Here is a 27,254-nt window from a genome sequence, read left to right on the forward strand (position 1 = left end):
TCAATCGAATTTATTAATTTATGATGATTTTTATTCACAAGTAATCAATGCATTCGATTCTAGATGTCAGATTTCGATTTTTAGAGTAACGTCTCTGGTATTTAAAAAGAAAAAAGGTTTATTGACACAAAATTGTAACGACGTCAGTTCTTCAATTCAGAAATTGTTTATTATGTTTAGTATGGTTTATCAGTAGAATGAAATCTTAAAATTACTTGTATCGGTCATTATTATTACAAATATGTAATCATAATTGAAAAAAGTTAAGCAAATGTGCAGTTCTAACAAAACAAAATATCATGTTATTCTATGTCGTCGTTACTAGGTTACGTTGTTGAATTTTGTTGAACTGTCAAATGTTGCCTATTAAAATGGCTCTACTATAATAACTTGACTCACAGTCACGTTCAAAAATTGTCTACAACGAAATAAAGTGTTAATTTCAATGAATGTCTATACTAATACTAATAATATTATAAAGAGGAAAGTTTTGTAATTATGTATGTATGTATGTATGGTTTTCAAGCATAAACTACTGGACCGATTTTGATGAAATTTGGCACAGACAATCTTTAGACCCTGAGAAAGAACATAGTCTACCTTTTATTGCGAAATATGTACAAGAGCCGAAGCCGGGTCTTATATAACGATTGGATAAACTCAAACTCAAACATTTATGTTATATTTATCGCATTTACTATGGGGAGTGCTCTGAGGAATTGTTTGGAACATTACCCACCGCTGAGTTCCATTACCGCACAGCCCGCCATAAACAGAAATACCACCCTCACCACCTTGACTGCTGGCGGTCGACAACTGTGCGCTTTAAACGGAGCTTCTTTCCGCGCACAACAGTTATATGGAACCAGCTTCCTAGTACGGTATTCCCGAATGGTTACAATCTGGGGACCTTTAAGAAGAGAGTGTATTCTTTCCTAAAAGGCCGGCAACACACTCCCAATGTCCCTGGCGTTGTGGGTGCTTATGGGCGACGCTGAACGCTTACCATCAGGCGTCGCGTCTGCTCTGTTGCCTCCTCTCTCATAAAAAAAAAAAAAAAAAAAATTATTTATTCAATTAGACTTCTTCGAGAAGCACTTTTGAAACGTCAATACATATTTTTAACATTTACCACCGATTCGGAAAGCAGTATCTATGGAGAAGAATCGGCAAGAAACTCCATAGTTGCTCTTTTAATCCATATATTCCTTAATGCTGTAATAGGCTCTCTGAACTAAGACGTTTTTTACATAATTCTTAAATTTAGCACTACTAAACTCTTTAATACTATGAGGAATTTTGTTGTAAAAAAGTATACCTTGACCCATAAATGAATTTTTAACTTTAGCTAACCGGTAAAATGGCATTATTCCTTGCATTAATTCCTTGTGCCATAACAGTGTCTATCTCCTACTCTTGTGTGTAAGTCTGCGTTTTTGTGTACATATAAAATATTATTATAGTCGAGCCAATTTAATAGGCAACATTTGACGTCTATCAATTTTATCTTCGAAGGGATGTAACTTGTATAAAAACATCGATTAAAGTGAATTAATCGATACGGATTTGAAACATTTGTCAATCGAATTTATTTATTTATGATGATTTTTATTCACAAGTAATCAATGCATTCGATTCTAGATGTCAGATTTCGATTTTCAGAGTAACGTCTCTGGTATTTAAAAAGAAAAAAGGTTTATTGACACAAAATTGTAGCGACGTCAGTTCTTCAATTCAGAAATTGTTTATTATGTTTATAATGGTTTATCAGTAAAATGAAATCTTAAAATTACTTGTATTGGTCATTATTATTATAAATATGTAATCGTAATTTAAAAAAGTTAAGCAAATGTGCAGTTCTAACAAAACGAAATATCATGTTATTCTTTGTCGTCGTTACTAGGTTACGTTGTTGAATTTTGTTGAACTGTCAAATGTTGCCTATTAAAATGGCTCTACTATAAATATATACTGTGATGGTACAGTGATATTTTTGACGATCAAAAGATCGTTTGAAAAATTATTGTCGACTGTGAAAATAGTGTTCAATAATTTGAACAGATTTACGAACCCTTTTAGGTTAATAAATACTTCATTATAATTTAACTAGCTTTCCACCCGCGGCTTCGCCCGCGCAGTCAAAGAAAAACCCGCATAGTTCCCGTTCCCGTGGGATTTCTGGGATAAAACCCATCCTATGTCCTTTCTCGGGTATCAAAATATCTCTATACCAAATTTCATGCAAATTGGTTCAGTAGTTAAGGCGTGATTGAGTAACAGACAGAGTTACTTTCGCATTTATAATATAAGTATGGATTAACAACCTTTGAATGTAAGCAACTTTTTAATTGCGTTGAATTTAATAATTAGGTATTGATAGTTAAAGTAAAGACAATGAATACATTTAATTGTGCCTTTTTATGTCTTTATGTCCCAATATTATAAAGCTGCTGAACTGAACGCTACCCCAGTTCTGCTAAATAATGTTATTTATCATATATCATCTGCCCCTTTCACAATAGGCAGTCTATACTAATATTATAAAGCTGAAGAGTTTGTTTGAACGCGCTAATCTCGGGAACTACTGGTCCGATTTGAAAAATTCTTGCGGTGTTAGATAGCCCATTTATCGAGGAAGGCTATAGGCTATATATCATAACTAAAACCACATATCTAAAACCAACAGAAGTGGAGCACTGCGGGTATAACCGCGGAGTAACCGCGGTCTTTTATTTGTTGTCATTGTACTTGTATTGTTTTGTTTCATGTTGTGTTGTTTTAATTTTTATTATTGTATTCTGTGTCAATTGTGTTTGTTATTATTGTGGAGTCAAATAAATGATCTTTCTTTCTATCTGAGTACAGCTAGTAGAGTGTATTTGCCCTTTGTCCCCTTTATTTGAGGCAGCCTATAGAATATGTTCAGTATCACGACCAGGTCGAGTCTGCCCCTGAGTGCCCTAGAGCTGAACGCGACCACGGTCAGTTGGACCCAGTTCTGCAAGGACGCCCTGCCCGAGAGGAACTTCACCTTCTGGGAGTGGTTCTACATGGTGGTGAAGGTCACCAGGGACTATCTGAGGACGCTGTGGTGCGACCGGTGAGTACATGTGGATAAACAAACAAAAAACTGAATTTTGTGATGAATTTATATATTTTGACTTGTTAAAAGCGTTTCAAACTCAAAACATTTATTTATTCAATTAGACTTCTTCGAGAAGCACTTTTGAAACGTCATTACATATTTTTAACATTTACCACCGAATCGGAAACAAGTATCTATGGAGAAGAATCGGCAAGAAACTCCATAGTTGCTCTTTTAAATCATTTCAGTATTACAATTTAATTTTACAAAATATGTTAGAAACTATATTATCACAATATGCCAAAGAACTGTCCAGCCCCCCTAGCCAAGTGGATTTCTGTTAGCGTAGCGTTCAATAGAATAGACTACGAATGTATGAGATTGACGTAAGCTGTAGATAAACAGCTTACGTCAATCTCATACATTCGCAGTCTATTCTATTGAACGCTACGCTAACGGAAAGCCACTTGGCTAGGGGGGCTGTGGTTTTTACGCGACAACCCTCCATGGGTTTTTATCTTCCATATATTCCTTAATGCTGTAATAGGCTCTTTGAACTAAAACGTTTTTTACATAATTTTTAAATTTGGCACTACTAAACTCGTTTGATAGGGTGTATCACTACATATGATCAAAATTAAGATATTATACGTTGAGACAATAGTAGTGGACACATTAAATATTTTAACATTTACCACCGAATCGGAAACAAGTATCTATAGAGAAGAATCGGCAAGAAACTCCATAGTTGCTCTTTTAAATCATTTCAGTATTACAATTTAATTTTACAAAATATGTTAGTAACTATATTATCACAATATGCCAAAGAACTGTCCAGCCCCCCTAGCCAAGTGGATTTCTGTTAGCGTAGCGTTCAATAGAATAGACTACGAATGTATGAGATTGACGTAAGCTGTTTATCTACAGCTTACGTCAATCTCATACATTCGCAGTCTATTCTATTGAACGCTACGCTAACGGAAAGCCACTTGGCTAGGGGGGCTGTGGTTTTTACGCGACAACCCTCCATGGGTTTTTATCTTCCATATATTCCTTAATGCTGTAATAGGCTCTTTGAACTAAAACGTTTTTTACATAATTTTTAAATTTGGCACTACTAAACTCGTTTGATAGGGTGTATCACTACATATGATCAAAATTAAGATATTATACGTTGAGACAATAGTAGTGGACACATTAAATAAAAATAAATCATGATACATCATCATTAATGAATTTACTTGCGTACTTTTTGAATATGTAGTATTCCGCAAGGTTCAATGCTGGGACCACTTGTATTTATAATTTATGTAAATGACTTAATAAATATTCAGTAATATTTAGAACTATCAATGTGATTACTATACTAATAATATAAGCTATTTGTTTTAACACGTTAATCTTAACATAAATAAATAACATTACAGGCTAATCATGGGATTCATACAAAAGAAGCAAGCCGAGGAGATGCTCGCAAAGTGTCCTCCGGGAACGTTCTTGTTGCGTTTCTCCGATTCTGAACTCGGCGGCATCACTATTGCTTGGGTTGGGGGTGAGTTTTTAAACCAAATCAAATATTTTTTTAAGCTATTGCATAGCTTCTATCGCGGGCCTTGAGCGCGGGGACCGAATCGAGAAATTCCGTAACGAAAAACCTCACGCTCCCCACGGGGACGGGCGGAGGTGTATGTATATGTATATTTATCAGCCATCTGGTTTCCATAACACAAGCGAAAGCTTATTATGGGATCAGATCGTGCCGTGTGTGAAAATTGTCCCGAAATATTTATTTTATTTTAATTAAAAATAAATTTTCATCACCAGAGGGCAACGAAGTGTTCAGCCTGCAGCCGTTCACCTCCAGGGATCTGATGCTGCGTTCCCTGGCCGACAGGATCCTGGATCTGGCTCAGTTGCAGTTCCTCTACCCCAACGTGGCGAAGGACGATGTCTTCTCGAAGTACTACACTAAACCTGGTGAGTATACTTGGGTATTTGGGTATTTACCCAGGGATGTACGGGAAAAGGGGAATTTTTCAGGTTTTGTTGGGAAAAGTGTCATATGAAAAAATAAAGTAATAAGAAAGAGAAAAGTATTATATGCGCGATTTTATATTATTTTGATGATGATGACATATAAGTTTATAAAGAATAGAGAAAAATCGATCACGAGGCGGGACTTGAACCCGCGTCCTTTCACGCCAAACCGGCACGGATGCCTGACCAACTCAGCCACTCGTGATCCGCCAGAGCGATGAAATTTATTGTATTCTTTCAGTTTTAAGTGTCTTACGAATTTTTTCTATTCTTTATAAATTTATATTTATAAAGCATTTAAATGTCATAAAACCAAATATATCAAATTCAATGATAATATATTTTTTTGTAAATAATATTGAATTATGATTGTATAAAAAACTAAGGTCTGCATGGAAAATTGGAAGATTTTTTTTTTTCGGAAAACTGGCCTATACTAGGTAAGTACGACTATGTGTAGCTGGTGCCCGTTATATTTCTTTCGCCATTTTGTAACTATATTCTAGGAACGGAAGGATGATAATATACCTACTACACTTACATTTGTAACTCATCATGACTAACGTGTGTAAGTAAGTGTACATGATGATAGATAAGTGTACATGACTCTCAAAATTACTATAATAACAACTTTTCATGTTTGTGATTTGATTCTTTTAATTTACTATGTACGGTTATATATTATATTACTAATTGCTCTGTGGGTTATATGCAAATATTATGTTTAGTAGCGTACCTTCACAAATTAATAATAAACTTTGTTTTGTATGTGTTAACTGTCAGATGTCAATTGTCATGGTGTCAAAGTCATTACGGATATTGCCAGTTACAATTATTTTCGGTTAAGTTTTTGTTCTAAAACTATTGATATTTTTGTCGATATATAAATATTATGTATAAACTTCTAAATTGTTATATTTATTTATTGATATTTATTTTTTTTTTTGGCTTGTTTTTAACTGTCAAATGTGATGATTTATACTTTGATGTGCTTAATTGTGATACTTTTACTGTTGTGGTGGGTACAGGGTAATCAAGCGTACCTTTAATTTATAAATTTAAAAGTTTTATTTTATATTAATATTATATTTATCTGTATATAGTAATTATAGTTTTATTTAATTCATATTTATATATATTATTGATATTTATTGTACTATATTTATATTTATATTATATTTTTAGATGTCAGATGTTAGTGTGAATTTTGATATCAATGCCGATTTATTATCCGATTCGTCGCTTTATAGCGAGGATAGTTTTCATAGTGCCATTCCTCCTCCTCTCGATTTTTCCCTTTCCTCCTTTTTTAATGATGTCCCTAAAAATTTTAATGCCATCCACATTAATGCACAAAGTATTCCGGCACATTTTCCTGACATGCTCTCAGCGTTTACGTCAAGAAATATCCATGCCCTCCTTGTTTCAGAATCCTGGCTCAAACCGTGTCATCCATCAGCTGCTTATTCTATTCCTGGCTTTCACCTCATACGCAACGATCGTGTTGGGAAGGGTGGTGGTGGCGTGGCGATCTACCTCCGATCTCATATCCCGTTTAAATTAATTTGCTCCTCCCCACAACCTCCTCCTTCCAATTCGACCGAACATCTCCTCATTGAAGTACACCTGCCACATTCCAAAATCCTCCTTGGCGTTTTTTATAGTCCTTCTCTCTCCATTGATTACTTTTCCTCTTTTGAAACCCTCCTTGATAACCTGTCTCCACAGTATGAGCATTTAATTTTTATGGGAGATTTTAACACATGCTTGCTTAGAGGTGACAGCCGTGCTAATAAGCTGCTCTCCATCCTCAACTCCCACAATCTCCACACACTTTCCTTAAATCCTACTCACTACTTTCCCGGTTGTAATCCCTCACTTTTAGATCTGATGATTGTCTCCCTACCCAACCTCATATCCAAGCATGGGCAGTGTTCTGCCGATGCTTTTTCCTTCCATGACCTTATTTACCTTTCATACAAGCTCCGATCACCGAAATTCAAACCCTCCACTGTTTTGCTTCGTAATTTTGTGGGGATGGACAGAGATCTACTCCGGTCTGATGCGAAAAATATCTGTTGGCGTGAGGTCTACGAGGCAGAGCTCATTGATACGAAAGTGTCCTTATTTAACAAGCTGATTGTAGATTTATACGACAGACACGCGCCATTACGGCCAGTTAAAAAGAAGCACACACCGGCACCTTGGCTTTCACCTGAGCTAAAAAGCCTTTCGTTGAGGAGGAATCGTGCTAAATCCAAACTTAAAACTGCTCAAACGGACGAAGCGCGGGCAAAGTACAAACGTATACGTAATCGCTGCAATGTATTGTGCAGAGACGCTCAACGTCGTCATATCCACAAGTCTCTTGAGAACGGTGATTCAGTTTCTAACTGGAAATTCTTGAAAAGCTTAGGCGCTGGTAAAGTGACTCATAACTCTCCTAACAATCTCGACATTGAACAGCTAAATGGGCACTTTACATCGTCTCCTTCTCTTGAAACCAGTAAGAAAAACCGAACTCTTGCCAGACTCTCCTCGCTCCCTACTCCTGACTATCCTGCTTTCCTTTTCAGCCTTGTTACTGAACGGAATGTTAATAAGGCGATATTGTCAATATCATCAAACGCAGTTGGCTGTGACCTTGTTAGCCGTAATATGATCATTCCTATCCTTGACCTCATTGTACCCATCATCACTCACATATTCAACACCTCCATTTCCACTAGCGTCTTCCCAAGTGTTTGGAGAGATGCACAAGTTATTCCAATGCCTAAAAAATCTAATCCTAATTCCTTTTCTGATTACCGTCCCATCTCTATACTACCTTTCCTCTCCAAAGTCCTTGAACGTCTTCTTCATAACCAACTCACTTCTTTCCTTAATACACACAATATCCTTAGTGATTTCCAATCTGGTTTCCGTCCTGGTCATAGTACGACTACAGCTCTTATCAAGGTTACTGACGACATTCGTGCTGGTATTGACAATAAGAAGCTCACAGTACTGGCTCTGCTGGATTTCAGCAATGCCTTTACCACCGTCGACTTCGACATACTGTTGGGTTTGCTGCGTTTAATTAACATATCTCCTTCAGTAACTGACTGGTTTCGTTCCTACCTTACCGGTCGGAGGCAGCGTATCATGATAGGTTCTAAGCACTCGTCTTGGTGCGCAGTCTCTGCTGGTGTTCCGCAAGGCGGTGTCCTGTCTCCTCTCCTCTTCTCCATTTTTATCAATTCCTTATGTTCCCGATTGACGGCTCTGTACCATATATATGCGGATGATTTACAGATTTATACCCAGTCTACTATCGCTGACTTACCTAAAGCAATAGATTTTTGTAATAATGAATTAGCTTCTATACTTAGTTGGTGCGATGATTTTGGTCTAAAACTAAATCCTTCTAAAAGCAATGTCATCATAATCGGTAGTCCTTATCTTATTTCTGAAATCGACTGGGGTATTTTGCCTAGCGTCAAAATCGGTGGCGTAGTCTTGCCTTACCAAAAGGTAGTCAAAAACTTAGGTGTTCTGTTTGATCAAACGTTATCCTGGTCTAATCATATCCAGGAATTGAGCCGTAGGATTTATGCCGCTTCCGCTACGCTCCGAAGGCTTCGTAACTTTTTGCCCATTCCCACTAAAATTATGCTAGCACAATCCCTTCTACTTCCTATTCTTGATAACGCTGATGCATGTTTTCCTGATTTATCAGTAGAGCTAACTGATAAACTTGAGCGACTCCAAAATTTTTGTATTAGGTTTATTTTCGGCCTTCGGAAATACGATCACGTTTCTATCTACAGAAAACAGCTCAAGTGGCTCCCCATCCGTTTTCGCCGGAATCTTCATTTGTTGCAATTACTGTTCCGTATCCTTTTTGATCCTTCTGCTCCTATTTATCTCAAAAACAATTTTTCCTTCCTGCACAATGAAAACTATTCTCTTCGCTCGGCTGATAGACTCACCTTGAGTGTTCCTGTTCGACGTACTCACTTCCTCGCTAAATCGTTTGTTGCCACTGCTGTCAATCTTTGGAATTCTTTGCCACTACCTATTAGACAAGCTAAAAATATATCTTCATTTAAAAACCTATTGCGACGACACTTTCTCACTACTGCTTTCAACTCGGCACATTAACTATGTATTTATATATTATTAACTATACACAGCATGTATTTGTAGTATTTTATATTTGTTTTATGTAGCATGTATGTATTTAATAATATGTATCATGTATTTAATTTATAGTCATATAAGTATATGTATAAATTATATATATTATTATTGAATTAATTGTATATATTCGAGTGTAGTATATTTATCTATATTATGTAGGTATTTTTATTATATATCTATCTATATGTATATCTATTTTAATTATTATTATTTATTTATTTATCTTGTTTTGTTTTTTGTTACTTGCCTTTTTTTCTACCTACCATCGTAATTTCAGTAAGCTTGTTACCTTTTGCCCAGGTTGCCTGGAAGAGATCACTTCTAAGTGATAAGGCCGCCTAATAAACTATACTTTTCTTGTTTTGTTTTGTATAAGTTAGCAATAAGTTTCCCATGTATAGTTTTGTTAAAGAGTAATAAATAAAAAAATAGATTTACACTAAGTATTTTCATGTTTGATTTTACGCGAGTATTAACTATTATACATTTAGAAATTAAAGATTTTTTTAACAGATATTAAACTTTCCCGTGACCACGCTCGCTGCAAAGTATTCGAAACGTCGGGAAAATAATATAATGAATAAATCGCGTTTAAAATCCGTTAAAAAATATATTTAATTTCAAGATTAACACTTACACTGACCGACTTACAGAGAACGAGATGCTCAATGGTTACCTGTGGCCGGTGCCTTTCTTTTACCATTTTTGTAACAATATTCTTCAATCAGACGGATGATTATATACACTTACGTGTAAGTACACTTACATGTGTAAGTACACTTACACTTACACTGACCGACTTACAGAGAACGAGATGCTCAAGAACGGCTACGTGAAGCCGGTGTTAGTGACAACGTTGCCGCCGTACATGTCCCCGTCGCCCGCGTACGCGCATTCGCCCGACTCGCACAGGAACACGCCCAGCGTGCATACTAGGTAAGGGATAATGTATAAATATGTATATTGTGTAATATTATATGTGAGAAATGAGTAATTTTTGGGGTTTTTTTTGCGGGGAAGTGACAAAAAAAATATTTTGGGGATTATTTTTGGGTAGAATAATTTTTAAGACGGGTTTTTTTGGTAGGTAATAGTGAGGGTAATTGGGAATTTTTTTGGTAGGTGGGAGAAAAATTCAATAAAAAAGAGCGTGTGTGCTGTGCACACGTGTCAGAAGTGAAATTTTTTTGATAGTTTATCAAGTTCAATAAATTTTCAAATAGGAAATTTATTGAAGCGCGGAAAAATATGAATTTTTTTTGCATAGTTTATTTTTTTTGCTTGTTTTTGCTTTTCTTAAGTTGTCTGAAATTGCAAAAATTAATAATGTTTATTTGCGAATTTATCTAGATATTATTTTATATAGTTTCTTTCGAACGAATTGTCACTTAACCTGACTTTTTATTCAGTTTTTTATTATTATTTGTTTTTCTTTAGGTACATGATTGAGTTTTGAACGACGCTTGAAGATTATTTTGTATTATTTAAGTTTTATATTTTAATAGTCACATCCTACTTTCTTTTTGTGCTTCCCTAGTATTATGTTATTCCAAATTTTTATCGAAGACTGCTTTTAAAAAGAGATGCCGGTTTTTGCCGAAGGAAAATTAAAAAAAAAATCGACAACATCTCATTATGGCTAAAATTGCAATATTTTTTTCTAAGTTTAGTTAAGTTTTTTTTTTTTATATTTTTTATTTTATAAGTTTACAAGCTTGTGATTTGAGTTTTAAGTAGTGTTTAAGTATTATGAGTGTGTTTTTGTCTTTATTCGATTAAAAATATTATAAAAAATAAATAATCGATTCAGGATAAATCCCTAAATTTTCAAATAAAAAATATTTTAGAAAAAATCGATTGAATTTAAAAATATGACAAAAATTCACTCATATTTTAATATTAAGGTATTGACGTCTATCGTTTAGTATTGGTAATATAAGGCTGATTTTTTTACATTTTTTGACGCTTTTAAACTCGTTTTAATCCCGAAAAAAAAAGAACGTGTGTGCCGAGCACACATGTCAGAAGTGAAACTTCTTTGGCAAGATTCAAAGACACCAAAATCGTCGCCTTACTCCATACGGTGACGGTATCGCCATGGCACTACCTTGAAATTTTACTTTCAACGCGCCTAAAGAAGTTTCACTTCAAATTATCAAAATTGTATTATGATTGCGCTATTAACGTGAAATTAAAGAGGGAAAAAAAGAAATAAGGGATTGCAAAAATATGTATATATTATTGCGTTTTTTAGCGCAAATGAAAGAAGGGTTATAAAAAAAAATTTTGTGTGGTTTTATGAAACCACGGTAAAAGTGAAACTTTTTTTCACACTATAGAGATTTAACTAAAAATTATCGTGTTTGTACGATAATTATCGTACGTATCGTGCGTCACGCGACATGCGCTACACAGACCAAAAAGTTTGAGACGATGTAATAAAAGTTTCACTTTAAAAATCATTTAAATATTGATACAGAATGATTATGTGATTACAAATTAAATCACATCATTATTGGTTATGAAAAGAAAAAACATTTTAAATAAATAGTAATAAATGCACTTATTTTAAGCAGTTTTGATTATCTAATTGGTCCACGTGATCAAAAATTTTCAACAAGACTTCTATTAATATTCATAAATTAACATTAAAAAAAGACACAGAGATAAGTTTGTATGTTTGTTTGTTTATAGCTGTGGAACGACCATACTTCAACTATAAGGAGTTTATGAAGCGTGTCAATTTAATCGCATTTCGATATAATATGACTATTTGATATACAATTATCCATAGTATTATTTTATACATATTTTGTATTTTTCAAACATTTTCTGACTGATGTTTTTTTAATTATTTTTACTCTAAAACGATAATCATCAGTTTCCATTCGATTTTAGGCCTATTCAGATAAGAGCGGTATCCGCTACCGCCGTAGGTAGCGTTATCCCGATGGCACGCGATTAAATCTCTTACGTAGTATATTATAGAGACTCTAATCGCATACCTAGATACCTATCTATGTACCTACATAGATATGTATACCGCTAATCGGTGCGCGATTAGAGTCTATAGTATACCACGTAAGAGATCTAATCGCGTGCCCATCGGGATACCGCTCCGCTACACACGGCGGTAGCGGATACCGCTCTAATCTGAACAGGCCTTAAAGACGGCATTTAAAGAAAATTATCGATTAAAATAATCGATTGTTAACGAATAATCGATACAATTCCATGTAACTTGCATTGTATTAGCATTAATAAGTGTTTTTGATGTTGAATGTTACTTAGATAGGTATAAAATTTTGTAGTTACTATAAGCGTATTGAAATATACTGTTGTGTGTTTAAAGTTATCGATAAGGTTAGGTACGTTTCAAAGTTAAAAATCCCTTATTTAGAGTGTGGTTGTTGGTGTTATTAACAGTATAAGTAATATAAAGCAAAGGACCTAATGTAGACCCTTGAGGTACACCTATAGTTTTGCACTGGAAAGAATGTGTTTTTTTATCAGTGTTGTTTCGGTTTCTCATTGGATATATTGTTTTCTAGGCTACTTATTGAGTATATGTGTCCAAGTCAAATTTTTAAGGTGATTTTGTCACAAAATATTAATATTTCTAATAGGTGTACCTTATCTAAAGCTTTGTATGGTACCAAATGGTAGACTCTCTAACTTGTTATTACTACTAGTATACAATATACATGTTTATTTTGAAAATACCAGCAATTATTTTTCAGTATTAAACGTATTTTAATTATAAACATTCGGAAACGTAAGGAAATTAAAAATAAGTATTAATTTTACTGATAATTTCTATTCCTTAAAAAAAATATTTTCTGAGGCTGTACACCGTCGAATCAATTATGGATGTCAATTTTAACGTTTTTAACATATCAGGAATTAAAAATAAAAAACAATAATTTTGTACACGAATATATTGCAAAGAAAAATAAATATTTTATTTCGGCCGGTTCTTTACAGGGTAAACCGTAAACAGGAAGTTTTTTAACAAAATTTTTATCACGTTCATAAGGATATTACAATTATTTTTAAATATGTATTTATATTATAAAATCAACCTTTTAATTCTTATTTTTAAATTAGTGCTAAAATAAGAACAGTATTTATTATAAAACATTAACTCCCCCACTTATGTTTTATTATTTTCTCTTTTGATTTAAAGTGGTCCAATAATCTTAAATCTATAAGAAAATAAAATTGATCATCTTATACACAATGAAATTAACTTTCATACAGTAATTAACAATATTATTTAGTTAGGAAAATTTATATAATTATGTATACGATTTTAATGATATGCCATAATCGACCAATTAACATTAATCCTTGAGGTATCTAAATCTATATACATATTAATATAAAAGACGTATTATTTTGTGCTTTGGTGCAGATATCATAATAATATTTCTCATGACAATTATAATTTAAAAAAAATATTTTAGAGACGATAAACAAAAATTCCCTAACGAATTCATATTATTACTAAAATAAATAGTTTAATTATAAAATCAAAAAGCTTATCACACTTATGGGTGTAAAAAATAGTATACGGCCTATTTTCAGAACTACTGAATATACACAATTTCATAATAATCAGTCAAGCCGTTTTAAAGGTTGACTACAAGTACTCGGACTTTTTATATAAGATGTATAAATCATTGACGTACAATAAAGAACTAGACTTATGATAAAAAAATTGTCCGAATCAAAACTCTGCCAATGCGTGTATAAGGCAGAGTTTTCTAATGAGCTATACAGTGGACTTTGAACATTACTGCAACGAAATAAGGTGTTAATTTCAATGAATCTTTTATACTTCGGACATTTTTGACGATCTTTTAATAGGTGATTATGAGTCTAGTGGCTTATAGTACGTCAATAGTATAGACATAGTACCTATAAAGAGAACAAGTGAACACATGTTATCTTCGAATAAAAGTACATCGCACGCACACAATGTCGCTCGGTTCATTTTCATGGACCGTTCTTGTGCGGTCGGTGCTTGTTTATACAATAACTAGCTGCTCCGCGCGGTTTCACCTGTCCCGTTGGTCGTAGCGTGATGATATATAGCCTATAGCCTTCCTCGATAAATGAGCTATCTAACACCGAAAGAATTTTTCAAATCGGACCAGTAGTTCCCGAGATTAGCGCGTTCAAACAAACAAACAAACAAACTCTTCAGCTTTATAATATTAGTATAGATTCAAAATATCAACGTAACAAGTGACAACCCTGTTTGGGTTCCGTGCGCTACTAAACGCCGGGAGACGGTCTACTTGTTCTCTTTATACTATGGTATAGATAAATGTATATGAACGAATTTCACAACGAATTGAGATTAAGTTAGTTTTAAAATCACATTTAGAATTATGTTTCTTTTCTTTATTCTGATGGTAAAACAGTACTGAGATTTTCTTTAATGCTAATATTTTCTAATTTTTAATGATTATATTTTTAAATGGGTCCATTATACATATATGCATTTCTTCAAACGGTCTATACAGGGTGTAATCGTTAAGTGTGCACAAGCGATTATTCCGTAACTATTGCAGATACCAAAAAACTTTAAACTGATATCAAAAGTACTTAACCTAATGAGTAAAATGGCCATAATAAATTTTTAAAAATAAAACGAGAAATATCCAAAAATGTTACATTAAACGCTCCCATACATTTTATTTCCCATACATTTTGTATTCATAGCAGATTTTCGAAGTGATGTCCTCATTGTGCAATACAATGAGGAGCTCTATTTACAGTTTCTAAATGAACTTCCCTTCAAATTTGCGAAGTAATTAAAGCAGAAAACCGAAAAAAGAAAGAAAATGCTAAAATCTTTCATATTAAATGTACTAGGTTGATCCAAAAGTAATGATAATTGGGTATTTCCTGTGCACATAAAAACATAAAACAAATGTTTTTTGCTTGTTCATGTATTCAATAAGTAATCACAAAAAAATCATATCAACAGGCCACGTTTCCAATTATTTACATTAATTTGAATGTGAACCGTGCGTGCCAGAATGTTTCCCGACGAAAAGAAGAAACAACGATTCGACATGTAGAGGGTAAATTTCTAAATTTTTAATGATATCAGGATAATTTTTTGTCACGTTTTGTGATCATGGACGTTACCCGAGTTCACCATGTTTATGCTGAAACCAAAAAACAATCAATGTCCTGGATGCGAGCTTCCAAAGTGACGATGAAGAAATTCAAAGTGAAAATCAGTAGGTTAGATTAAAGCGGTAGTTTTTTGGGACGCTGAAGAAATAATTATGGTGGAATATTTTAAAAAAGTAGCCACTTTATTGGGCTCTTACTAAACAGACCAAATTAAAAGATTGCGGTAGGTTAGTAAGGAAAAGAGACATGGCAAACTGCGGACCTGAACGCTGTTTCACCAAGACAACGCACCAGATCACAAAGCGTCAGTTGCAATGGCTGCCATTCAAAAATCGGCATTCCAAATGCTTGAACACCTACCCTATTTTTTAGATCTAGCCCCTATTTACTTTTATCTCTTTCCTCGGCACAAGAAACACTTTCTTAGCAATAAATTACTTTAAGACGACAGCGAAGTGATGGCCGCGTGGAGGGGTTTTTGTGGATGAAGTCAAAGTTTTTTTTAAGTTTAGGAAAAAAAATATTGAAGTATATTTTCTAGTTAGAAGACTATCTAGAGAACTACATAATTATTATAACTGTAATGACCTTGTTTAATATTGATTATCATTACTTTTGGATCAACCCATGTACATGGGATATTCGTATCTCATACTAAATGTATGGGAGGGTTTCAAGTTAATTTTTTAGATATTTCTCGTTTTATTTTTAAAAATTTATTATGGCCATTTTACTCATTAGGTTAAATACTTTCGATATGAGTTTAAAGTTTTTTGATATCTGTAATAATTACGGAATAATCGCCTGCGCACACTTAACGATTACACCCTGTATAGGTATTATATTTTATTGAAAGTATTTGATATTGTAAAACATGGGAATGAAGTATACAGTGCCGGACTTGGGAAAAAAGCTCAGAGGCTACAAAGAAAGGCCTTGCAGTATCAGACATAAATTTAAAATTTCGATGAGTCAACATCAGGTTTTTCTAAATTTTACGAATACTAATTACACAAATATTTTAATACTGTTTTTGAATATAAAAATCTCTATTCATGCTTGCTCGCTACACATAGCAAAACATAATAAATGTGGCTGAAATAAAAAAAAAATAGAAAATAATAAAGAATAGAAAAAATTCGATCACGAGGCGGGACTCGAACCCGCATCCTTTCGCGCCATTCCGGGGCGGATGCCTGACCAACTCAGCCACTCGTGACCCACGAGTAGGGTCGTAAATTTATATTTATAAAGCATTTGAATGGCATAAAACCTAAAATATAAATTCAAAATAATACTTCATTGAAATTTGATAAGTTCTCTTATGCATAAAGGCATATATAGTAATTTTCTAAATATAGATATGAGGGCCTCTATTGTTACCTCGGGGCTTCTCAATTCGATACTGGTTACTTTATAGAAGCCCTGATTTTCTTTTGATTAGTTTGAAATGTGAAGGCATTTATTTATTTCGTTCTAAAGAAATAATTTATATGCATTGAATGTGGTTTCCTATTTTGGGTAGATTTTTGTGGTTATGAAAATTTTTACTTTTCAAAATCTAAAAAAATCTAGGTGATGTTTAGTAGGGAATATAGTTATATGGTTTATCTACATTATTATGATATTTATTTATAAAATAAATCAGGCAAATGTCCCATTTTTAAATAAATTCTGTCCATATAAGATTTATTTATTAAAAAAAGAGTGTGTGCCGAGCACACGTGTCGAAAGTGAAACTTTTTTGGCAAGATTCAAAGATATCAAAATCGTCGTCTTACTACATGACGTGACGGTATTTCCATGACGCGACCTTGGAAATGTACTCTCAAGGCGCCTTGAAGTCTCACTTCAAAAATCAACTAGAAAAAACATTATGATATATGTATGTATATAATTATTAATTTTTATGTGGTGCTTTTTCTTTATCATATTCTGAATTTTAATAGTGTTTAAATATTTGAAGTTTTATGTATTATTATTATTAATATTGAATTATTAAAATATTGTAATATTTTCGTTAACTTTTAAGTGAGTTACAAACATTCATAAATTAATATGAATTTCACAGACATACATACTTTCGCATTTATATTATTAGTATGTATAGTTTAGACAGAGCTGTGTATATCAAAATGATCTCATATTATATTGGCACTTAAAAACTGAAATTGCAGTATTTTTCCATACTAAAAATATAAAAAAAATTGAGAGGTGTCAAGGGACACCCGGATGGAACGAAGTTACTTAAATAACTGGCTTGCTTTCTATGAGAGAGACAGAGAACGCACGCCGCACGGCTTACAACTATAGCAAGAAGTGTCGTTACAACTTTTGGTCTTAATTCTGACTAGCCCGCTTTGGCAACACGCGGTAAGGAACTTCGTTCCAAAAATATGTTCCAAAAATGCTCCGTCCCCCTTACGGCTTTTTATTTACAATACAAGTTTATTTTAAGACATATTAATATTGGCTTTTTTAGTTATCGTAAAAAGAATTAGTTATATATAATTATATATTACGTATATTTAATTGGATTTTCTTTATATAAATGTAGTAACATGTTAATCAAAAAAAAAAAAAAAAATAAGTGAACATATCCATAATATGTTAAGCCAAAAAAAATCTTACATATCTAAAAGTGCGGTGTTCCCGCAGCACAATGCGGGCTTGTCGAATGTGTTTCATCGTGTCAAATTACGACCACTGTTTTACGGACCCTCGTCACAATGGGCAGCGTTGGGCAAGCAGAGGCAATCACGATAGTGTAGAACCTAAATGTCTATGATCGGCCGTCATTGTAAATGTTTTCATCATCGCCGTAATGGCATCGTCGATCATCTGTTGGGCCAACGTTGCCCAATGTGTAGAGGGCCCATTCAATTATAATTTAAAATACCTATTTATAATTATAAACCTTTGAAAAACACTACGTATTATTAAAAAAATGAATAAATAATTTTACTATCTTGATTAAAACATAGAGTTTATGGATGTGACTATTATATTAAGAATCAGTTTCACGACTTGCTGATAAACTTACTGATAGCCTATCTACTACTTTTTGTTTAACTTTTGTGTCAAGTTAACTGACAGATAAGCAAAACAGAACATATCAAGAAGTTGTGGAACTGGTATACATTTATTAAATTAATAGAGAACTGTTTTTAAATGCTCAAAATTTTGTATGAATCGAATGCGATAGAATTTGACTAAAAACTTACTTGCCTTTGATTTTAATAAACTTGTGTGTGAATAAAATAATGTATATTAGTATGCCAATAAAAAGAAATGGGTGCGTGTACTAATGTACACACGTAAGAAGTGAAATTTCTTTATGACCTTATTTTTCAAAAAATATTTTACTGTATAATGCAACTTTACAGAGATACGTCGAATTACGCGTGGTAGGGATCAGAAAAAGATGGCGCGTAACGGAAAAATGTCACGTGTAATGAAAAAATGTTACACTAACTTTTTTCCAAGCCCGATAAAGAAGTTTCACTACAATAATTTGATGTTAGTTTACTTTTTTGGTATATATCTATCGCATTTTTCATTTTGAACTACAGAAGTATTATAGATAGAATCAAAGAGTAACCTCTCTTTCCATAGGTAAGAAAGAGAGAGAATATATAGTTGGGTTATCTGTCTCTGTCGCACTTAGTGCGGAAATTAAAACAAATGTTTATTTATTTTTCATAACAACAAAAAGCCTATTAAAGGTTAATTAAAGGTAAATATTGTGTTTTGTTGCATCAATAGACAGAGATAGATAGTGGCATTTTCTCTTCTCTCTATCTCTTTCGTAAGTAATCAAAAATCATAAAAAAAATGTAATTAAATGTAAGATGTATTTACTCTATCTTTAATGTTTTGAAGTTAATTCATTTTATTTTTAAAGTTATGTGAAATGATTAAATTATTATATACCGAATTTAAACACGAATTAAAAACAATCATGACATTATTAATAGTAATTTTATAAGTATCTTAATACCTTTACATAGTAAAACATTTAAAATTAGGTTGTACTAAAAATTATAAAAAAATGCATTGAAAATTGAACCTTATCACAATGGTAGAAAAATCGATTTTATTTGAGCCCTATTTAAGGTGGAGTACTCATAAGAAATTTATATATATTTGAGTAATTTTTAATTCTTAGAGCATAAAGAAATTAAAAAAATATGCTTTTTGAAGAAATTGATTTTGACAAAATAAAAATTATTGTTATGAAAATTGGATTTCAGTGTAAATGAAAATGGCTCTAATTTTCCGTAACATTATAATATTATAACTACCTATATGTTAATTATTATGTTGAGATTAATTATAAGAGCTAGCGCGCAAGAGCAACTCTTGTCTCGTTCACTATTGAGTGTCTCCCATCAACTGTATGGGCTAGTAAGAAAGTGCGCGCACGTAGCGACGCAACTCCCCATACAGTTGATGGGAGAGACTCAATAGTGAACGAGACAAGAGTTGCTCTTGCGCGCTAGCTCTTAAGCTATAGACATTAAGAATATACATGACAGTGTTGTATGTTTGGATGTATTTATGATAAAATATATGTGAGATTTCCAATATAATATGTTCTTTTATTGATCTTGAGGTATGCTTTTTGTATGTGTTTTTCTATTGTTTTTTCTCGTGTCTAAGGGCGGCCGTACACGGACCGCTTCAAGCAGTTAAGACCGACGGCTTGAAGCCGCGAACATTCATTCACTGTCGTACACGGACTGCTCGAGCAGTCGCGACCGCTTCAAGCCATCAACTGCGCGGTTTGTAGCGACAACTCGAGCAGTCAACGACCGACCGCTCGAGCAGTCCGTGTACGTCGCTCAGCCGTTAACTGTACAAGCAGTCCGTGTACGGCTGGGCTTTAATAAACCGATTTTAAAGATATATCTATACAAAAAGTAAAACTCAAAAAATGCCTCGCGAAAATGCAACACAGACGGTCGTTAATATATTTATTTGTTTTTGTCTTTTCAAAGATTTATTTTTTATTTATTTTTTCATTTCGTTCTATGTCAGTCGATTGTGCTTTTGTTTATATAGTCTGTGGTGACATTTTGGCGATGTTAGTTTTTTTTGTTTATTTTTTATTATTTTTTTTTCACGACCGTCTTTACTAACGTGTTGCATTTTCTCTCTTTCCCGATACTTGCCGCTGCGCTGGACTACGATCTACACACACACAAACAAACACATCTATTCCTGTAATAAAAAAATATAATTATGATACTTTTACTAATATTTTGTCAATTATAACAACTATATTAAAATTATTAAAATATATCATTCTTATTATCAATCGAAATTCGTCACTAAAACACGGTTGAATATTTCAACCTTTTACTAATAAATACATCGATATTAAAATAAATGACCATGATTATCCAAAAAAACATCAACACGATACGATTTATTTTAATATCTTCAATCATTTATTTAACTCACAAATTACTTAACATTTCGATTCACACACACAAACTGTCCAATTCGACATTTAAACAAAATTAAATTCAATAATATCTTAATTATACGTTAACACAATCATGTGAAATATAAAAAAAATATCATATACACTCTCAAAATCACAAATGCAAATGTCGTGCACACACATCAAAATCATAAAAAATAACACCCCCACCAACACAAATTTCATACACACACACACATATATACGAACACAAATTTATCACTTAAAACAAACAAACAAACACACAAACAGCTACTTCAGCGCGTCAACACCAGCGCAAACGGATAGCAGCTTTATGGACAGCGAGCTGTTTGAACAAATACGCGCGTTCGAGCCGGAGGGCTTCGACGATTTCGAGTTCTACGGTGGCAATGTTAGTATGAAGTGAATGCAGGTGAGCATGCGCATGTGGTGTGGTAGATTGTAGAATTGAGAAAAATAGGGAAAAATATATGAAAAATTTGAAAAAATATACAAAAAATGCAGTAGGAACATTTAAAAAGGAAATATGTCTGTGTTAGTGCATAAACTTATTCTATATGACATATACGAATATACAAAAATTCGAAAAACAATAAAATTATAGAGGGCTCAAACTTATTCTGTAATTATGTAGATATACAGGGTGTCCCACCGTCGGTATTCTAAGCTCAATGGAGGTTTTGCATACGCTGAGTACGTAAAAAATACTTAAAAAATTCCAGTTGAATTTTTTTTTTCAAATAGATGAATTCTTAAAAGTCTGTACACCCCTAATAAGCAACCCGCCCAACACAGACACAATAGAAAATCTATTGTGTCGTGGACCGATTGGTCCGCTTGGGGCTCAATGGGTTAAGTATTTTTTACGTGATCAGTGTACGCAAGACTGCAAGTTCCTTCGCGCTTAGTATACCAATAGTGGGACACCCTGTATACCTTCTTCAGGAAGAACTCAAATATTAAAAGAGGCAGAAAAAAATACATAAAGTAATGGTGTTGACAGGAATACACTAAAATATCTGTAAATTATAGAAAAATAGTCGTGCGACGCGGTTTCTTCCGCGGATTAGTTATGTTCCAAATTTAATACACATCGGTTCTGTGGTTTTTCTTTCTGTAATAGATCGAATTACACAGTGACAAATTCAGTCAGTATTACTTTTAATATAATATTTATAACAGAGGGGTTAGACAAGTGGCTTTCGTTTAGCGTAACGTTTGATAGAATAGATTATGAATGTATGAGATTGACATAAGCTGTAGATAAATGCAATAATGCATCGACAGCTTACGTCAATCTCATACATTCATAATCTATTCTATCAAACGTTACGCTAATAGAAAGCCACTTGTCTAGGGGGGCAGGAAAATTATTCTATAAGCAGCTTCCAAGGTTCGATTCCCAGTGGAGACGAAGAAAAAAAAATGTCTCGGTCTGGTAGGACACAGAAGGCTGATCACCTACTTGCCCCTAAAGAAAATCGAACAGTGAAACAGATGTAAAATGCATTTGCCCCTTACTCCACTAGGGGTAACTTCACACTTTTTTTCTTACTCAGTAGTCACTTTCAATGCGAGAAAAAAACAGGAGTATGAGCTAAAATGGTCGTATATTTGAAGTTCTAGAAATGTGGCTAGTTAAAAAAATGTAGATTTTGTTTTGCAAAAATACATATATTGTAATGCGATCAGAATAGAGTTGACTTTTGAATATTGGTTGAGGGTAGTTGCACTATCTTTACACTTTATAGGGCTGACAACTTCTTATATACTTATTGATTTTTAATATTTCAAACATTTATTTATTCAATTAAACTTCTTTTATATCATATAACGAATAATAGCCGTATTTATCAAAATGAAAATCAACAACAATAAGATTATTAATAAAAAAGGCTAAAAAGCTAGTTCTAATTCAGTCTACAGTTTATTCATTATAAAATTGAACATTTTATCAAAACAAGACACAATGAATGTCAAAATTGCTAGTTGTGATAATTTTTACATTGTTGACAGCCCTATTTGAATGGTAAACACGTAAACATAATTTACGCATGAGTAGTTAGAAAATAAATGAAATGAAAATGATGAATTTATTCTTATATAAGTGAAATTTACGCAAGAAAAAGGAATTTCGTTCAATGTTCCTTTACTAAGGACTTTATAATAGTTACTAGTTGCTGCGCGGTTTTGCCTGCAAAAGTATTTCTATAGCTTATTATACATAAGCTACACCCCTGCCAAGTATCATCAAAATCCGTTCAGTGGTTTTCCCGTGAAACAGGTACAAACAAACATACATGCACATAAGCCATGTTGGTAAATGAACGAAATTCCTTATAATGTATTTTTACTACAAAAGCTCGTAATTTAAGGCCCGGATTTACCTCTTCCTGATATGTTCTGTTTAGTTTATTTACATATAAACGAATAAGTATGATATTTTTATAAAAATGTACTTTAAAAAGTGTCAGTTAGCCTATCAGGGACATTATCAGCAAGAGCTGAAACCGATCTTTAATATTATTTAATTAAAGAATTAGGCATTGAAATGTAGATTAGTTTATATGAATGGGATGGTAGTATTTTTAGGTAAGAATTTGATTTGGTGTTGGTATATGTAATTGGTCCTTCGAGACCTAGAATGATGTATTGGTTAGATATTGTATTCGATTTCTAATAACTAAAATTTTAGTGAAATTTTTATAACTCAATGCCCCAAGTTCGATTTTTGGATGAGACAAATTTAAAAAGAGACCGCAATATTTTTATTTTGCTGTATAAAATTAAATCCTAATCACATACATACGGTTTTTCCCATTCAAAACTAGAATTGACTGACCGATTTGACTAACCTGATCGAAAAGATTATCTGGTTGTAACCTGATTGTAAGATTTTACATGTTTTATTTTTAATTACAGATGCCTAAAAAACCAGCCATAAACAAGATGTAACTGTGCCATAGACGCAGCAAACGCTAAATTAAAAAAAAAAACTTTTCACACTTAAATTTACTTATAAAAAATCAATATAATGGTGACCTTATTTCTTAAGAGCTGATTTTTCAATCCTTGGTTAATACTTATTCGACGAATAACGTACTAAACTACCATTTCAAAAATGTATTCTTTGGCCGTATTTGACAGTTTACGGGTGACATTTTAATATCATCGTGTAATACTTTATTGGGCGGATAAGTTTTAAACTATGGATTGTAAAATCGGCCCTAAATAAAGATATATTTTTAATAATGGTTACCAATGACATTGTTTTTTTTTTGACATACGTCAAAAAAGGCGCGAAGTGTGTCATTGGTTGTCTATGAATGTCTTTGTGAGTTTCAATGCAATAATTGTATTACAAACACCTGACAAATCTATATTTTATTATTATATAAGAGATTTTTTTATTAGTCATTGTTTTCTTAGCTTTAGTTTATATATATGTAAGTTTAATGGTTTTTTTATTGGTTCTAGCTAGAGCTTTTATTAATGAATAAGAGAGAAATTAAATATTAGGATGGGTTTACATGAAAAGTTGTTAAACACATATTATAAAATATATCTGACCGCCTCTTTCGCCTGTGAGCGTCAAACCGGAGGTTCTGGGTTCGATTCCCGGTGGAGACGAAGAAGAAAATGTCTCAGTCTGACAAGACACAGAAGGCTGATCCCACTTGTCCCTAAAGAAAATCGATCAGTGAAACAGATGTATGCATAACGCATCTGCCCCTTACCCCACTACGGGGACACGGGATTTCATTTATAAAATATATCTAAATATTGATGATGACATGACATTAAAAATCTATATAGTATGTTATAATATGTGATAATAATTGATTATTAAAATAATTGCAATCAATTTCGATATTTCTGCAAATAGTCATACGATAGGCAATTTTTGATTTTGTATAATTAATTACCATGAGCAAAATTTGAACAGTACAATAATAAAAAAGTGACATCTTTTGACAGATTTTTTTTAATGGTGCCTTTTTAGCCAAGCGTCAAAATATTGAAGGATAGATTAAAAAAATAAAGGCTAGAGAAAATGCAAATGGTGTTCAAATTAAAATCAGGTGCCTATTTTAGAATTTATTCGTTGATTACATTAAAATAGATTTATTGAAATTAAATGTATATTAGTTATATTTGTTAGTTTAGTGCCATTATACCAGTATATATTTTATTAAATATATAGACATATGAAAAAAAGAGGTGTCAAAGAACGCCCGGATGGAACGAAGTTACTAAAATAACTGACTTGCTTATGAGAGAGATAGATAAACACGCGCACGCCGCACGGCTTACAACTGTAGCAAAAAGTGTTCTTACAACTTGTCTTAAATTCCGTCTAGCCCGCTTTCGCAACTCGAAGGAACTTCGTTCCAATATTGCATTTACAAATATTGGTGTTTAATTGAGATTTTTTATTACATTTGGTGCTTTTATTGGCCTTTTGTAAACTTTATGATGTTTAATAAATATTATATTAAACTTATAACTTTTGTTTCTTCCTTGTAATAATTATTGTGAGTGTAATAATTTGTAGTCACAGATTAAAAATGCTTTTAGAGTTATAGATATAACGGTATTGCCATTATAATATGTTTCAAATTTTCTTATAGCTATTAAATAAAATAATTATGTATCTATTAGTTTTCAGAGGAATGTTTTTTTTTTATGAATTTACTATGTGTATTTTTAATACTTACTCAAATTATCATATGATGTATCTTAAAATATCTCCGTGGTAGAGTGGTCGTTTTTAATATTATAAAAAAAATCTTCTATGTTCTTTTCCTGATTAAATTCGTGTTTTTTTTTTATTTTATTTAAGATAATATCGTTGTATCTATATAAAATGTAAAACCAATTATAATTTATGTACATAACAAATTGATAATGTCTTCTATTCTTAATATTTTATGTAATAGAACCTTATTTTTTAATAAATGTTCATTTTTTATTTTTGCTTTTTATTTTTTATGAATTTCTTTTTCTTTTTAAGTGTAGATTCTTTTTTTTCTAAGGTCTTTCGAATTAATTTTCAATGATTTTCTTGTATTACAACAAGGTACAGTACTAAATACTGGTAATAAATTTATAGGGATTGGAAATATTGAGTGAAGAATATCATAATATGCAACATTAACTTATTATTTTGTTAGTTACACAAATTCTAGAATAATCTATAAATGGTTATGGATAAATTGGAATAAATTACATGGTTCAGTATCTATCTATTAAATATGTATCCCAAGTCTTAAAAGGGCCTCTTTAAGAACAGAGCCCTTAGAACAAGGCTCTTTTACGAACGGGAATTATGCCTGTTTTTCTTTGAAAACGCGGGCGGAGAGCTTGTACTCTATAAACCATATTTTCTATCAAACTTATCGTTTTGAGAGCTAATAATTAATTGAGAGAATGATCACAAAAAACGTACTATCTACTTTTCTAAATTTAATGTATTGTGTGATACCTGTGGCCTTATTTTGTAATCTATGTAACATTTTATGTTACCTATTTTGAGAGGGTGAGTCAATTTCATTTCCTATTGGACGAAGCGTTTTGACAGCTTTCGCCATTCGTACATATGTGGATTAAACAGGCTACTCACCTACCCGTCCCTGCGGAGGCAATATTGGAATTGGACCATTAATTGCCTCCATAATTGTGATGTGCATAGGCTGTAGGCAAGCAGGGGCAATTTAGAGAACAGCTGAAATAACTCCGACCGCCGTGCAACCTTTTCAGGGGCAAGATTGTTCCAATATTGCCCCTGCTGCAGGTACGTGAATAGCCGGCTTTATACAACATAAAACGTTTTTTAAAGAAAACAATCAAACTCTTTAGAATTTATAATGTAGGATAACTTTTTAAAATTAACTTTGCCGCGCGGTGTCGATCGCAAATTTATACATAACTCACCCTCTTATAAATCTATACTTATACATATAATAATTTAGAATAAATAATTTTCAGATCTAGTTTTTCTTCCTTGTCATTTAACTCTAATATATCTGTAAGTTAACATTTAACTTAGATTTTAGACTAAGTTTCCGCAAAAATATAAGTACTTTATGCTCGTTATTTTAAATTCGAATTTGCGTAGAAAAAACCAAAACCGAATACTCGGTAAGCTCGGTAAAACTAGTTTTGAAATCGATAGTAAGTTGTAGACTTACCGAATATTGTACTGAATTCTTCTAGAATTCTTTCTGGGTTGCAACCTTGGAATTGATAATTTTATAATCATGAAAACATTTATTGTAGTTTATGTGTGTGTGTTCGTATGATGTATATGTGTTTATAAAATTATAA

At 32.6% G+C, this 27,254-nt stretch overlaps 1 protein-coding gene across 10 annotated transcripts in view; it reads left to right on the forward strand.

Moving 5' to 3' along the window:
* Positions 1-25,899, forward strand: part of LOC123704742 (signal transducer and activator of transcription 5B) — a 49,311-nt gene extending 23,412 nt beyond the window's left edge. For 5 of the 10 annotated variants that reach the window (XM_045653192.1, XM_045653193.1, XM_045653196.1 and 2 more), the window contains 6 exons: positions 2,927-3,100; positions 4,513-4,637; positions 4,910-5,062; positions 10,111-10,240; positions 21,198-21,318; positions 23,850-25,899. In XM_045653192.1, coding sequence (XP_045509148.1) covers positions 2,927-3,100; positions 4,513-4,637; positions 4,910-5,062; positions 10,111-10,240; positions 21,198-21,318; positions 23,850-23,882 — 736 coding nt within the window. In that variant the 3' untranslated portion in view covers positions 23,883-25,899. Of the gene's footprint in view, positions 1-2,926; positions 3,101-4,512; positions 4,638-4,909; positions 5,063-10,110; positions 10,241-10,741; positions 11,443-21,197; positions 21,340-23,849 lie in introns of those variants that run through there. The other 5 variants (XM_045653198.1, XM_045653200.1, XM_045653197.1 and 2 more) reach the window with 5 other exon arrangements.
* Positions 25,900-27,254: the final 1,355 nt, after the last annotated feature.

This window comes from Colias croceus, chromosome 30 (assembly GCF_905220415.1).
Source record: "Colias croceus chromosome 30, ilColCroc2.1".
Lineage (NCBI taxonomy): Eukaryota > Metazoa > Arthropoda > Insecta > Lepidoptera > Pieridae > Colias > Colias croceus.